The sequence below is a fragment of the Cavia porcellus genome, unplaced genomic scaffold (assembly GCF_034190915.1).
Source record: "Cavia porcellus strain 051 isolate PalLab524CR breed Dunkin Hartley unplaced genomic scaffold, mCavPor4.1 scaffold_8, whole genome shotgun sequence".
In the NCBI taxonomy this organism is placed as follows: Eukaryota; Metazoa; Chordata; class Mammalia; order Rodentia; family Caviidae; genus Cavia; species Cavia porcellus.
Genome location: NW_026947491.1, coordinates 27,782,848 through 27,796,523, shown reverse-complemented (window position 1 = coordinate 27,796,523; position 13,676 = coordinate 27,782,848). Strand labels below are relative to the sequence as shown.

The 13,676-nt window shown below is 48.9% G+C and overlaps 2 protein-coding genes and 1 pseudogene across 2 annotated transcripts in view; 1 reads left to right on the top strand and 2 right to left on the bottom strand.

Moving 5' to 3' along the window:
- Window positions 1-2,284: 2,284 nt before the first annotated feature.
- Window positions 2,285-6,808, bottom strand: LOC134477459 (golgin subfamily A member 2-like). Its single transcript, XM_063255566.1, has 11 exons — window positions 6,740-6,808; window positions 6,482-6,560; window positions 6,042-6,103; window positions 5,776-5,937; window positions 5,404-5,517; window positions 4,571-4,786; window positions 4,416-4,488; window positions 4,122-4,201; window positions 3,514-3,601; window positions 3,048-3,418; window positions 2,285-2,961 (listed from the first exon to the last, which is right to left on the bottom strand). Exons 1-11 carry the CDS (start codon window positions 6,806-6,808, stop codon window positions 2,722-2,724), a joined length of 1,554 nt encoding a protein of 517 aa, XP_063111636.1. The 3' UTR covers window positions 2,285-2,721.
- LOC106026989 (5E5 antigen-like) overlaps window positions 5,994-13,676 on the bottom strand; it is an 83,741-nt gene continuing 76,058 nt past the window's right edge. The window contains exons 7-9 of the mRNA XM_063255565.1: window positions 6,881-6,934; window positions 6,482-6,560; window positions 5,994-6,103 (exon numbers count right to left, since the gene is read on the bottom strand). Coding sequence (XP_063111635.1) covers window positions 6,903-6,934 — 32 coding nt within the window. The 3' untranslated portion in view covers window positions 5,994-6,103; window positions 6,482-6,560; window positions 6,881-6,902. The remainder of the gene's footprint in view (window positions 6,104-6,481; window positions 6,561-6,880; window positions 6,935-13,676) is intronic.
- On the top strand, window positions 7,104-13,489 carry LOC106026986 (olfactory receptor 5W2-like; annotated as a pseudogene).

Genomic DNA, 13,676 nt, shown 5'->3' with positions numbered 1-13,676 from the left:
CTTTCCTAACCCTAGACTAACCTTCAATTTAGCCATAACTAGTACTACCTCAAACCATCACACTAAACTTAACCCTAACCCTAGCTCTAGTGCCAGCCCTAACCACAACTCCAACCACCACTCTAACACTAACCCCACCAAGTCTACCACAGCCCCACCATTGACACATTTTCCATTTTGGAATAAATTTTCCTGTGAATATGGGACTCTTCTGAATCCTTTCCTTAGGGAAAGCAGGTGCTATCTCAGGTTTTGAATTTTCTGGACCAGAAAGTTGAACTTCACTGCGATTTTGGGGGGCAAGTTTGCTGAGCACTTATTGTAGGCTGATGCATGAACTTGTTTCTATAAGCATTGTGGTTTCTTCTGTGTCCTAAAATGTGTTGTTTCTAGTAAGAAGCCCCCTGGAATTTTACGGTGACACTAAAGATGGGTTGTGAGTGGTAGCTTTAGAATTGAGAGGCAGCTCAGGAAAGCACACCTCTTGATGTGTCCCTGAAGTGTAACACAGGACACTATATCGGACACCTGGCACACGCTCTCAGGAATAATCAATCTGCTCTGCTTCCCAGATGCCATGAAGTAAGCAGCTTTGCCCTTCTGCCACGATCTATCTGCTTCAGAGCCAGCCAGACGTGGACTGAGTTTGCTGAAACTGTGAGCCAAGGAAAAGTCTCCTTCTTACATTGTGGGTGTCAGCTACTGATCTCAGTGAGCAAATACAAAGAACTGGGACTAGAGAAGTTGAGTCCGAACAGCGACTGCCTGAGACCATGAAGTTCAGATGCATTTGGGACAGTTTTGAGGGAGGGATTTGGGGATGTTAACAGCTGTGTGCTAGAGAAGCCCTGCAATGCCATAAGCAAAGTCTAGTGGGTGTTTCTGATTGGATCGCAGATGCCCAGAGTGCTGGCAAACTGCAGAGAGCGGAGCCAAGTCTCAGGAGGTCTCAGGTGGGAACTTCCTGTGCATGTTACATTCTGGCCAGAGAGAACTTGTCTGCACTCTGCACAGGTCCCGAAACCTTCATGTCTTTCTCACTTTCCACCTGTGAGACAAGATACTTGACACCCGCAGTTTAGAGGAGGAGGGGTTTGTTTGGGCTCAGACTTCTAGTCTCTGGTGGACTGGCTCCAAGGCAGAAACAGGAGGGAAGAGGGACACGGCCAAGGGAAAGGTGCTCAGGCCACAGTGGTCAGCAACCCCGTTCCCAGCAGCCTCACATCCTGACAGCACATCTACCCCCTGAACTCATCAGTGGACAAGTCCTCTGTAGAGTATGCTGCCCTTCCCATCCAATCAACTTCCAAACAGAGGAGACTTCTGAGGGGGACTTCACGTTAAAAGGTATCACCCCCCCCTTGTTCCCAAGGACTCATGTCTATCTCATGAGAATGAATTGAGTTCCTCAGAGTCAAGTTGATATGTCATACGCATTCCAGGGCTATGGAAATCCCATAGAGTATTCTTATCAAAAAACAACAAAGTAACCATTCTTATCACTAAGGAGCAGGACCACAAACTGAACCTCAAGGAAGAGGGGCAGGAGCCAGCAATAGGCCGAGCTAAATAGAAGGAACAGGCCCCCATGTGCAGACAGCACCAGAACCAGGGCATGAAATGGAAATGGTGCACTGCAGGGCAGGGCAGCGCCCTGAGTCTTTCCTTCCCCACTGGATCTCAGGCTCCAGTCCACAGCCCATTAAGACGGGATGCCTGGGGAGCCTCCACACAGTCCCCTCACTATGCCCTAGAAGCATCCAGGTGACAAGGTAAGGAGATGCCACCCAGGCCTGCTGGACCAGCTCTGACTTGGGACCCTGCACAGCCTGATGTGCGCCCTCTGCCGGCAGCATCTGCTTCCTGCTCCTCATCTGATCCTTGCTCTTCAGTCCCAGGAACCTGCTGGCCAGGAAGCTGATGGAATCCAGTGATTCACAACCAAATGAAAATCAGCATAAAGGGGATAATCACGACCAGGGCATCAGGACCCCATCCCGTATCGTTCCTCTGTCCTTCAGAACCATAAATAAGCTTTTCAAGTTCAAACTGTGATAGAAAAAACTAGAGTGAAGATAATTGCACAGCTAGCTTTGATTCGTTCCTTGAAAGCAAAGTTTTGTACTAATATTGTTTAGATGCTATAGGATGCCTACATCCTGTACTCCGAATAGCTACCTGGAAGACAAAAGCATGCAGGGTATCAAGTATTGTCGCTGTCCTACTATCCTGTTCGGAAACTCAGTTTCATTTTGTCATGTTCTACTCTTAAAAATAAAAAAGATTTTAAAATTTAAAACATTTAATATTTTTATTTAAATATCTTTGTGGGGTTTTTCCTTTTTATGCAAATTAATTAACATTTTTTGATATTTTAAAGAACCCTTGGATTTATAATGTATTTATGAAGAAATAAATTTGTAGAGTTTTTCTTGCTCCTCTAGACATCAGAGCAAATAAGTCAGGAGAAGAGGGATGCGGAGGCAGGGACTGAATTGGGGAAAGAGGGCACACAGCCCTGGCCCCACTTCCCCAGGACCTGCTGGTGAAACTCTTTAGCTTAGACTGGGTCCTGTGGTTTCCTCTTCTTCAGCGTGTTCCAAAGCAGAAACCACTGTACTCGAGGTGAAGGCCCAAGCCAGTCCGCTGTGCAGACTCTCACTCTTATGCAGCTGGGGTTCTGGGGGGCACCAGGCCACAGCCTCTTCAGCTGGAGGCTGCTCAGTGTGTGCAGGGCTTCCCTCTGCAGGATGTTTGGGGAGAGAGCAGCAGGCACTGAGTGTGTGCCCCTTGCCATGCCTGCTCCTGCCCATCCCTCCCAGGACTGCACTCCTCATCTGAGGCTGCAGCATGCTTGGTGGGTGGGGATCCCACAGTGGGCTCCTCGCCACGGCTCTGTGCAGTGCCCTTAAACTCATCCTGACAGGACCTGCAATCTGTTTTCAGGATCAGAACCACCTCCTGCAGCACAAGCAGCATTATTTTACCAAGAGGGACAGAGGCTCAGTGCCCACCCTGACCCAGCCTAAGGAGACATCCAGACCTACCTTCTCCTCTCCCTTCACTGGGAACAGCTGGTGTATATGTTCCTCCTCCTCCTGCTGCTGATCCTCTGCCTCCATCTCTTCCTCCTGCTCCTCCTCCTTTTCCTCTGCCTCTTCCTGCTCCTCTACTTGTTCGTCCTCCTCCTCCACTCCTTGATCCTCCTCCTCCTGCTTACAACTCTCCTCCTCCTCCACTACTTCATCCTCCTCCTCTTCCTCCTCCACTTGTTCATACTTCTCCTCTTCCTCCTGATTCTCCTGCTCTTCCTCCTCTTCCATTGGTTCATCCACCTCCTCCTTCTGTGTGTCCTCCTCCTCATAATTCCTCTTTTTAAGGACTGGCCCCTGTTTGGGGCAGATGTCAGGGTGCTCGGCTGTGCAAAGGAGAACAATAGTCACAGGTCACTTGCAGGCCTCCCCAAATCCCAAACCTTAGTGCCTCTGCTACAGGGGCCCTGGCCCAGCTCACCAGCGGTGCTGGAATCACCACAGAGCAGCAGGCCCTGACATGGCAGCTCCTGCACACTCTCTTCAATCACTGCCTTGTCCTGCAAGGCCTGCACGAAATAGGAGGCAGAGCACAGAGTCAGGGCTCTGTGGCAACCTGTCCTGTCCACCCTTCTCAGCCTGGTGGAACAGCCTCTCCTGCAGTTGCACTGTGGCCACATGGTCCCCACTGGTCCTTGGTACTGAAGCCTCCTCCTTAGGTTTGCCCTGGGTCGGGATTGCCACCAGTCTATGCTCGGGCATGGCTGCCTTTGCATGATGACTGGGTGGCTGAGCCCACTATTTCTGCACAGCGGTGGGACCTCTGTTGACAAATACCATCTGTGGAGGCAGGGTGTGATTCTGTGGGGGGAGCTCTCCAGATGACAGTTGCATGGGGTACAAAGGAGCCTCCCTTCTGCCACTGGCACCTGTTGCTCCTAGGGGATGGGGTGTGACCACTGCTTCCAGAGAAGGTCCAGGGAAATGAGGGGATGGGAAAATCCAAAGTATTGGGATGTTCTAAGGGACCTCAGAGGGAGAGGCAGGGAAGGAGACCCAGGGCAGGCTCAAAGCAGAGCCCAGCCTCACCTCGGCCTCTGAGCTGCCCACAGCCTCAGGAGTGGTGCTGTTGGTCTGAGGGCTCTTCGTGTTTCTTTCCTCCACATCCCCTTCATTTCCAATTGGGAGCAGTCAGTCAGGAGGGTCCCCAGTAAGCCCCACAAGGGAGGCAGAGCAGTCCCAGGTCCCCTCCACCCACCTCACCAGGTCCCCCTGGGCCACCACCCTCTGGGAGAGAATGAGCAGCCCTCTGCCATCTCTTTCCCCTCCACTCTCTTTCTCAGAGTGCTCCTCAGCCCATCCAGCACTGACCCCTCCACTCACCTTCCCGGGGCAGTGCCAGATCTCTGCCCGGGGCTGATTGCTGTTTCTGCAGCCTGGAGGATTGCACCACTTCCTGTAGGTAAGGATGGAGAGTGACAAGTCAGAGGCAGCCAGGTCCTCCCAGGCAGGGGCCCAGCCTCAGCAGCCTCAAACACCTGGGTCTTCCTCAGGTCTTGGAAGATGTTCTGCATGGCCTTGTTTTCTTGTTCGTGTTTCTCCTGCAGCTGCATTACTAGTTGGGAGAACTGCCACTGAAGAGCCTGCTTTTCAGAGGCCAGCTGTAACCAGGCCTCAGTGCCCTGGTACAGGGTGCCCAGCAGCTGGTCTCTCTGCAGCTGCAGCACCTGGGCCTCCTGGCTCTTCAGCACCACCTGCAGAAGACCCAGAAGTGAGGGCAGGCATCCCCTGGGGCCTCAGCACCCTGAGCTCAGAATTTTGGTAGGGGCCACTCTGAACTGCTGGCCTCCTGTTCCCAGCCTCCAGCCCTGGAACCTCTGTTCTTGAACTTGGACTTCATGCCACAGCTGTGGAGGATCAGATGGAGCCATGCCACATGTGTTCTAAGTGGTCTCCTCTAGTCTCCAGCGTGCACACATAGTCTCTGAAGAAAATGCTAACATCCAGTGGAAGGGATGGCAACTGAGGCTGGGGATGGGCATCACTGAAACTGTGACCAGTGAAGCTGAGACCTAGCCCAGTGTGAAACCAAGGAGCCTCACTCCTACCCTGTCTCCTCCTAGGAGTAGGATGACTCAGGCTTCTGGCAGAGAAGTGACATCAGGACCTGGTTAGACCCCAAGGCCACACAATTCCAATAGTCAGAGGCCTAGAGCAAGAGACACTCCCAGAATTGCTCTGCCAGACACTGCAGGACTCTGGAGTCACCTGTCAGCCCTGGTATAGGAGATCAGGTCTGGCCCTAGCACCTCCCCTCCCCATGGGCGGCACCTCTGTCCTAGCCCAGTCCCATGGGGCAGGAGTCACCTACCACTGCCTTGAGTTCCAAGATGTCCTCCTGCAGCTGGCCCAGCTTCAGAGTCAACTCCTGGTTTCTCAGCTGCTCTGAGCTCAAGGTGGTCACTATATTGGTGTTCTCTTCTCTCTACAGAGAATGGTAATCAGTGCCACCTGCACAGGCAGATCCGAGACGCCACCTCGGTGTCTACAGTGCAGGGCAGGATGCAGAATCATCCTCTGCCTGCAGGAGCTGCCCCAGCAGGGTTCTGACTCACAGGACACTTTCATGATTGAGGGGGACAGTGGCCCAATGTGTTGTGGGGGAAGAATCCAGAGGGGTTAGTGTGCTGCTGTGCCCTCAAGGTGCTGGCAGTGAGGAGCCCAGGGAGCAGTGGACACACACCAGCCTCTGCAAGCTGTCCTGCATCTGGGCCAGCTGCCCCTTCATCACGCAGCTCTGCACTCCTAACCCAGCCACGGTGGTCTGCTGTCCCTCCAGTCCCTGCTGCAGGGTGCTCCTGTGCTGAGCCTCCTCAGCAGCCCACAGCTGGGCCTTGATCTCAACCTGAAGAAGGCGCTGCTCCTGCTGGCTGGCTGTGTTCCTCAGGGCCAGGTTTCTTCCTGGGTGGTCTTTAGCTGCCCTGAGAGGCACTCCAGCTCTGATCTCACCTGCTGCAGCTCCAACAGCAGCTGCTCCTCTGCCCTGGAGGGCCCTGCTCGGGGCTGCGGGACTGGGGCACAGGTGAGAAAGGAGGCAGCCATAAGGGTCCGGGCCTCTGGGCCCTGAACAAGCTCCTCAGTCTCAGCCCCACTGCAGGCTCCTCGCTTGGGCCTTGGCTTCCTCATGACTGATTCCTCACGCCCACAGCATGGCCAGGCCTAAAACCAATTCCCTATATGGACCCTGGGTGTGGGTTGGCAGGGGGCACAACACTCTCTGCAAATGGGGATACTGAGGCCCAGAGGTAGGACTAAATTGCCAGCTCCTGGCACAGATGCCTTTCCCTTTAACACCGTGCCCTTGAATCCACCCTCCTCCCTGGGGCAGTGTGAGCCCCACCCTCAGCCTGGGCACCCGCCCTCCCCAGGTCACCCTTGTGCCCACTCACCCCTGCAGTTCTTCAGTTCGCTCAACTTTACAGGAAGCTTCTCAGCATTCTTGTCCCGAACCTCCTTCAACTCATGCACCTGCCAAGGCACGGGGGACAATAGATGGAGGAAGGGACCAATGAGCTCAGACACTCCTAGCACCCTAGCATCTGTCCCATTTTCCCTCTTCGGGCCCCAAGCCGCAATCCTCTCTTTGACACTCTCCCACTGAGCTAGAACAGGCCCAGCCCCAGAATGCAGGATTCTCAGCACCTGACCTTGTTCTCATCTGCACCCTGACCCTCTACTGCCATTGCAGCCCCATCCTCAGCTGCCTGGCCACCCATGTCTCACAGCTTCATGGGGGAGATATTCTCCTCCACTGGCAGGCTTAGGTTTTATGCTTTTTAAAAACTTACTCTTTTGTCCACTGGAGAGTGGTCAGACTTCTTCTGTTTTTGAAATTGTCTTAGCTGCAGAAAGAGAAGCAATCATACTCTTAAAAGCAATGAGCTGCTGTGTTCACATCCTCCTGCATACTTTCTGTAGCACACTCCTATGCACACCACTTGCTTAACGCTGCCAACAGCCCAGCAGCTCACTGTCATGATCAGCTAGTCACTCAAGAAATGAGCAGTTAACATGGCTGGCTGGACACCAGAAAGTAAGAAATGAAAGAAAAGAGAAAGAGAAAGATAACTTGTGACTGGGGTGTAGGCCTGTAAACCTAAACACAGGTGGTGTCGCAATAACAGGATAAGAATGAGGGAAGCTTGAGAGGATAGAAGCAATTAAGTGCCTCCTCAAAAGAAAGAATACAAAATAAAAAGCGCTGAGCATGGAGCCCTGTGCTCCCTGCACTTAACCCCTAGTTGTTCAGGGAAAAGAGACAGTAACAGGCTGGGCTACAGCTCAGTAACAGAGAGCTTTTGAACGCTATGGGATTAGCCATCAGTAAATCACAGACACACACACACACATACACACACACACACACACAGAGGAGAGTCAGAGGTTCAGGGACAATTAGAAAACATTCTGGGTCACTGTTAGAGACAACCCCTGGGAAAAATCTAACACACATGAGAAATTCTGTGGCCACCCAGAGAGATTTTCAGCCTTTTGAGGTCCCTGATAAAGTTTTTATGTTATCAGTGTCTCAGTTAAGGTGCCCAAACCTGTGACCAAAACCTCTCTGTACCCATTCCCATGTTCACAGGCCCTTCCAGACAGAAATCTGTGTCTCCACCAGAGAAACCAGAAAGGGGTTAAAGCTGCTTTAGGGGACAAAGTGGGAAGACTAAGGGCCAGGTGAGGGTTAGTGATGACAGTGTCCAGTGGAAAGGGCCTCAAGCACATTCTATTCCCCCCTCCTTGTGCCCACAATCTGTGTGTGCCCCCACCCTGCTCTGTGCCCACACAGGGCAAGGGAAGGAGGTCCTCTGATGTAGGGCTCAGGGAGGTAAGTGTGTGGGATGAATATGAGGCCAGAGCCAAGCCCCTCGTGAGGCCTACAGGTGTGACCCTCTGGAGGTGGAGGCATCCATTTGGGCTGGGAGGAGAGGGGCTGTGAGAGGACTTGAAGGGGGCACTGGAGTGCTGGGGGTCCCTCCCCATTTGCTTCCAGGGGGTATAGACTCTGCCAAGGAGCTGCTGTCTGGGACTTGCTCTGGGTCCAGGGGCTGGGACCCTGTTCGATTTACCTTTTTCTTGGCTGCAGACAATTTCTGTTTTCTGATATCTTCAGGTATTCCAACACAGGGAGAGGGAAAGGGATGGGACCACTTCATGACAATCCCTTCCATTACAGGGAAACTTCCTCCAACACCCTCCACTGAACTCCACAACCTGCCCACAAGAGGGGTAACCAGGGCGGAGCCAAACACAACACAGCGGGGCGTGGCCTCAGACCTCCCATACCATTGGCCCAGTGGAACTGTGACATCATAAGGGACCTAGTGAGGCCTTCTCTAGGGAGTGGGGGATGGGTGGAGTGCCATTAAAGCTGCAGACTGCTGCTGTTCTTGGCCACCCCTGGGAGCTGGGACAGGAGGGGCTGGGAGGAAGGGAAACTAAAGTACCAGAAATACAACAGAGTAAAAGCATAGAGAAAGATGTGAGGACCTCTAGTAAGGAAAATGTCATGGCACAGCTCCTTTGAAATCACATAAGAGCCAGGCATGATGATGTACACATGTAAACCCAGTGCTCCAGAGACTGAGGCAGGAGGATCGCCCTGAGTATGAGGGCAGCCTGGTTCAAGAGCCTGAACTGCCTGTCAAGATCATATCTCAAAAATAAAAATAAAATGAAATAGTCACAGAAAACAGACTTTGAGGCAAACAGTATTCACTCTTAAAAGGGGCCACACTCTGTTAAAATGTGAACTTCATCAGGCAATGATGACGAGCTTGCATTTGCCTGACCTCCTTTGTCACCTGGTGAATCCTCCTCATCTGCCAAATCTAGTATGTACCAGGATCCAGATCCTAGATCATCCCTATGATGATCTTTCTCTTGCCTCATAGTGATCACCTTCAGTTCTGTGGCATCAAATACCAGTGCACAGCAACTGTAGAAGTTGTGTCTTCAACCAATAGCCTATTGTGAAATCCAGGCTCATGAAATCAGTAGTCTCTGTGACATTTCCTTTGCATGTCTAATAGTATCTCCAGGCTTCTATATCCCGAATTCAGCCTTCAGTGTCACTCCTAGAATGTGTTCCCCTCTCAGGCTTTAGCGTGTCAGGTGCAGGAGACTCCACCATTCCAATTGCTTAGGCCTAAAGCCATGGAGGCATCTTGGGTGGCCACTTCCTCTCTTAGCACTCATCCTAGCAGCCAGCCTAGTAACTGTTCTCTTCCTTTATCATGGTGTTAAGGATTGAACATGGGGCTTTCACCCTGAGCTGTTAAGTGCCTGGGTTCTTTCTTTCTATGGGTTTGTAGTTTTTTCTTGACATTCTGTGTTTGACAGAAAGGCATAATTTGATTTGTGTCCACCCCTGTTGTCCCTACTCTACTCCAAGCTACTGTCTCCTGTCCTCTGTCTCCTGTCCCCTGGGTTGTTCTGTTTGCCTTTTCTCCCTGAGACCATGCTTCTGCCTTGGAGTCTATGTTTGCTCAGATTCAGACCTTCCAAAACGCTGATGCTGAGACAGGATCCAATGTCCATGTAATTGATTGTGGGAAACTTGGGAGTGACAGTGAGAAGAGAATCAGGAGGCATGGGCACAGCTGTAGCTCACGACCCCACAACAGCCTGGCTCAACTTTTCCTAAGCACAAAAAAGCCTACAATCATTTCTTTTAACCTACCTTCTCTCTTTCACGTAACATCAGACTTACATTATAGATAGCAGAGCTTAGTAATTTCCAATGTGTGCTGTAAGTGCTAATTTTGCTGCTGTCTTTAAAAATATTTTTTTGTGAGAAGTGTTTGTGCTTGTAAGTCTGTGTTTGTCTGTTTTAATTTGTACTTTGTGCCATTAATTTAAATGCTCATCTAAGGACAGATGAACTAGAAGTAATGTTATTTGAATAGAATCATGTATTCCTACTAATGTGACATAAATATTGGCCTTCTGTTAAGTAATATAAAGAAAACATTCTCAAAAGGTATGTATTTCTTTCATAAGCACCCTACTATTAAGATGCAGCAGACACTGAATTGTATCATGGTATCTGTCACTTTTTCCTGAGACACCAACGATGAATACTTGGGGACCAGAAACTCATGCAGTTTCAACCCAGGGTATCCAGGGACCCTGCTATTCCATTTTCAGAGAGAGCTGCATCCAGTGCAGAGGTCAGGGGTGCTGGGTTTCATGGTGATGTTTCCTGGTATTTTCCTGATTTCTCTCGTACATCTTTTAATTCTTTTGTCATTTTCATGCAATAAAGTTTGTCATAAAACCAAATGATACTTAATGAAAACATGTCATTTTAATTACTTTACTATTAGCATTTTGATAGCTATGCATAGACAGCAGGAAAACACTAAATGCTAACATGATTACAGGGTGACACAGTATCATTTTCAATGTCCTCCTGTATTTTGTGTGCTTTTAAAATGTCATCACAGTATAAATGAAAGCACTGAAAGAATCACCTATGGTGACAGATATTTAGATGAATTTATGTCAAGATTTTGAGAATTGCAAATTGGTCCTTATATTATTATTTTGTCTTTTCTTAATTCATTTACTTTGTCTTCCACCTTTCTTACGTGTGTACAGATCGGGGGACATGCACGGTAGTGCTATGTGATGTATAACTGGTTTGTAAAGTACAACAGCAAGGCTTAGAATCCACTTTCCCTCTTAGAGAATACTGAGTTTTTAAATAAAGATCAGCAGATCTCAGTAACATTCAACAGAAATTGGGAACAACAACAAAAAAAAACCAATATAATATACCCTGGGGAATTACAATGAGGGACACAGTTAAGAAACTAATTTATGGAAGTCATGGGTTGGAGAAGGTGGGATATTTTCACCATGTGCTGTGCTCTTCTGATCTGTTGTGAATATACCATGTGGATTTTAGTGGGTAAGAGGGACTCATCTAGTCAGCCACAAAAGTTTTCTTGAACACCTCGGCAGGTAGTTGTAATACAGAAAAATATTGGATCAACAGCAGCCTCAAAAGGGCAGAAGGATGAGTTTGACAGAAGCTGCTCAGGCTTAAGGCTCATGGAGCCCTTTCCACCTGCATCCCTAGCAACCATTCACCTGCTGGCTCCAGCGGGTCCTGAGCCCTGGACAGTCGCCTTCCAGCACATTTAAGGTGCAGGGCTCCCTGCTGACGCTGGAAGGACCTGTGTTTGACAGGCAAGTGTGAGACCGTGACAGCTAGGAATAGCTCTGCTTTAGCTCCATCTGCTGCATGATTTTAGATACCAGTGGAAAGAGAATGAGATAGAGTCATTACACGGACTTCTCAATTAACCGTGTTTCTGTATTATGGGGTAAGACAATATGTCTACAGAACTGAAAACAACAGCAGTCTTGCCAGAAGACATGCATTCTCTGGAATAACTAACTGTGAGAACTGTTGTCCTGACTTCTTATGACATCAGTTTCTTCATCTATACGAAGGAGATAAACCTGCCCTCAATTCTCATAGTTTTTTCTTCTGTTTTCTTTTCTCCTTCTCTTCTGTCTTTATTTCCCTCACTTTCTTCTCCTCCTCTTCAGCCTTCTTTTTCTTCATCATTGCTGTCATTGTCCTCATTGTCTTCTTCATTTTCCTGATCCGCCCCTAACTAGTGGAAATTCACATTCTTTGTACTGAGGCTCCTTCTGTTCTTTCCTTTTCTTTTTTTTTTTTTTTTTTTTAATTTTGAGTCAGTCTCACTAATTCACTAAACAGGGAAGACTGGACTTGAAGTTGTTATCCTTCTGCCTCAGCCTCCCAGAGTACTGAGATAAGTCTGCATCATACTCCCTGGCTGCACAGATTTAGTTGAAGTGTCTGCTACACCATCTGTAGACAGCAGCATACTCATAAGACATATCATTGTCATCTTATTGGTTTGCCAGGAAATGGGTTTCTGGCAATGCAGTACACTTTTATTTATTTATTGACATTTTGAAACAAGGTCTTGTTATGTACTTCAGGGTGACTTTGAACTTGCAGTGATCCTCCTGCCTGTGCCTCCCAAGTGATGAGATTACAGGCATGCACCACCACACCAGATATACATGATGTACATTTAAACTATAGCTGTACTGCTTGGTTCTGATTACAGATAAAAGGGAAATGATTAGCAAGTAACCATAAATGGATCCACATATGAAAACCTTCTAGTTTAACTTGCATTTTTCACATCCCAGAATCTCCAGATCTGAGAGATGGCAGTGGAGAACTGCACTGCATTTTTTTATAAAAGGACTGGAGAGCACCTGCAGGTCTGGAACCACCGGACTAATTGGCCCGGGCGGTTGGGAAGCCAGACTCAAAGGAACTGCTGAGCTAAAGCCAGCCCCTGCACTGCATTTTTGGAATTGGTTTTCCTAGGGCTTTGCAGTAGAAAGGATGTGCAATGGGGGCTCTTTGTGTTCTTCCTTCTCATTTATGGTGTAACTGTGGGTGCCAGTGTAGGGATGATCCTGCCTATCTAAATGGACCCTAGGCTTCACCCAGCCATGTATTGTTTCCTGGGCCATCTGTCTTTGTGTGATGTCTGCTATTCTGCTGTCTCCCCCAAGATATTTGCTGATTTCCTATCTGAACAAATGAGGATTCCATGCAATTTGAATGCCATTCAACTGTATTTGTTGGGTGCATATGCTGATGTGGCATGTCTCATGTTGGCTGTCACAGCCTGTGCTCTTTACATTGCCATTTGTAATACACTCCTTTATACAGTCTCAATGTCCAGGAGGGTCTACAACCAGCTGGTGTCTTCTGTCAATATTGTAGGCTTGGTGAATTCAGCCATCCACACCAGCTGCACACTTTGATTGTTCTTTTGCACCTCAAATGTCATCAATCACTTTTCCTGTGACATGCCACCTTGCTGGGATTGTCTTGCTCAGACACATCCGTCAATGTGATTATGATGCTCAATTTCATCAGCTGTGTCATGGGGAGCTGTGCTGGCACCATCCTCCTCTCCTACAGCTCCATCATCACCAGCATCTTTAGGATGAACGCAGCTGAGGGCAGATGCAGAGCCTTTTCCACCTGTACCGCCCACCTCACAGCTGTGGCCATGTTCCACTGTGCCCTCTTGTTCATGTATTTCCAGCCTGCTCAGTTACTCCATGGTCATAGACTGCATGCCCTCTATCTTCCACACAGTTGTCACTCTGGCACCAAACCCCTGATCTACAGCTTTAGAAATAAGGTGGTGAATGGAGTTCTGGAAAAAAGCAATCAGCACTTCACAGAGTGCTGCATAAAATCGTGTTTCCTCCACAGAAGAGATTTGACAATTCTGAGAGTAAATCTCCAGAACTTTGATATGGATCTCACAGTAAGCCATCACAGATGCTTTCTGCTTCTCCTCCGTGTGTCTCTTTGAGTATAAAGAGCCCAAATGACTGCGCTTTGTCAGCCTTCTAAGATAATGGAAAATGAAAAGAGTATCATTTGGCTGTTTGCAAAAAGTGTTTTTGCTCTGTCTCTCTTATTTACTGATAAGTGCATCTCAGGGAGATATCTTGAAGTTTCTCCCCAAATACTAACTGAATGTACCATGCATTTGTAGT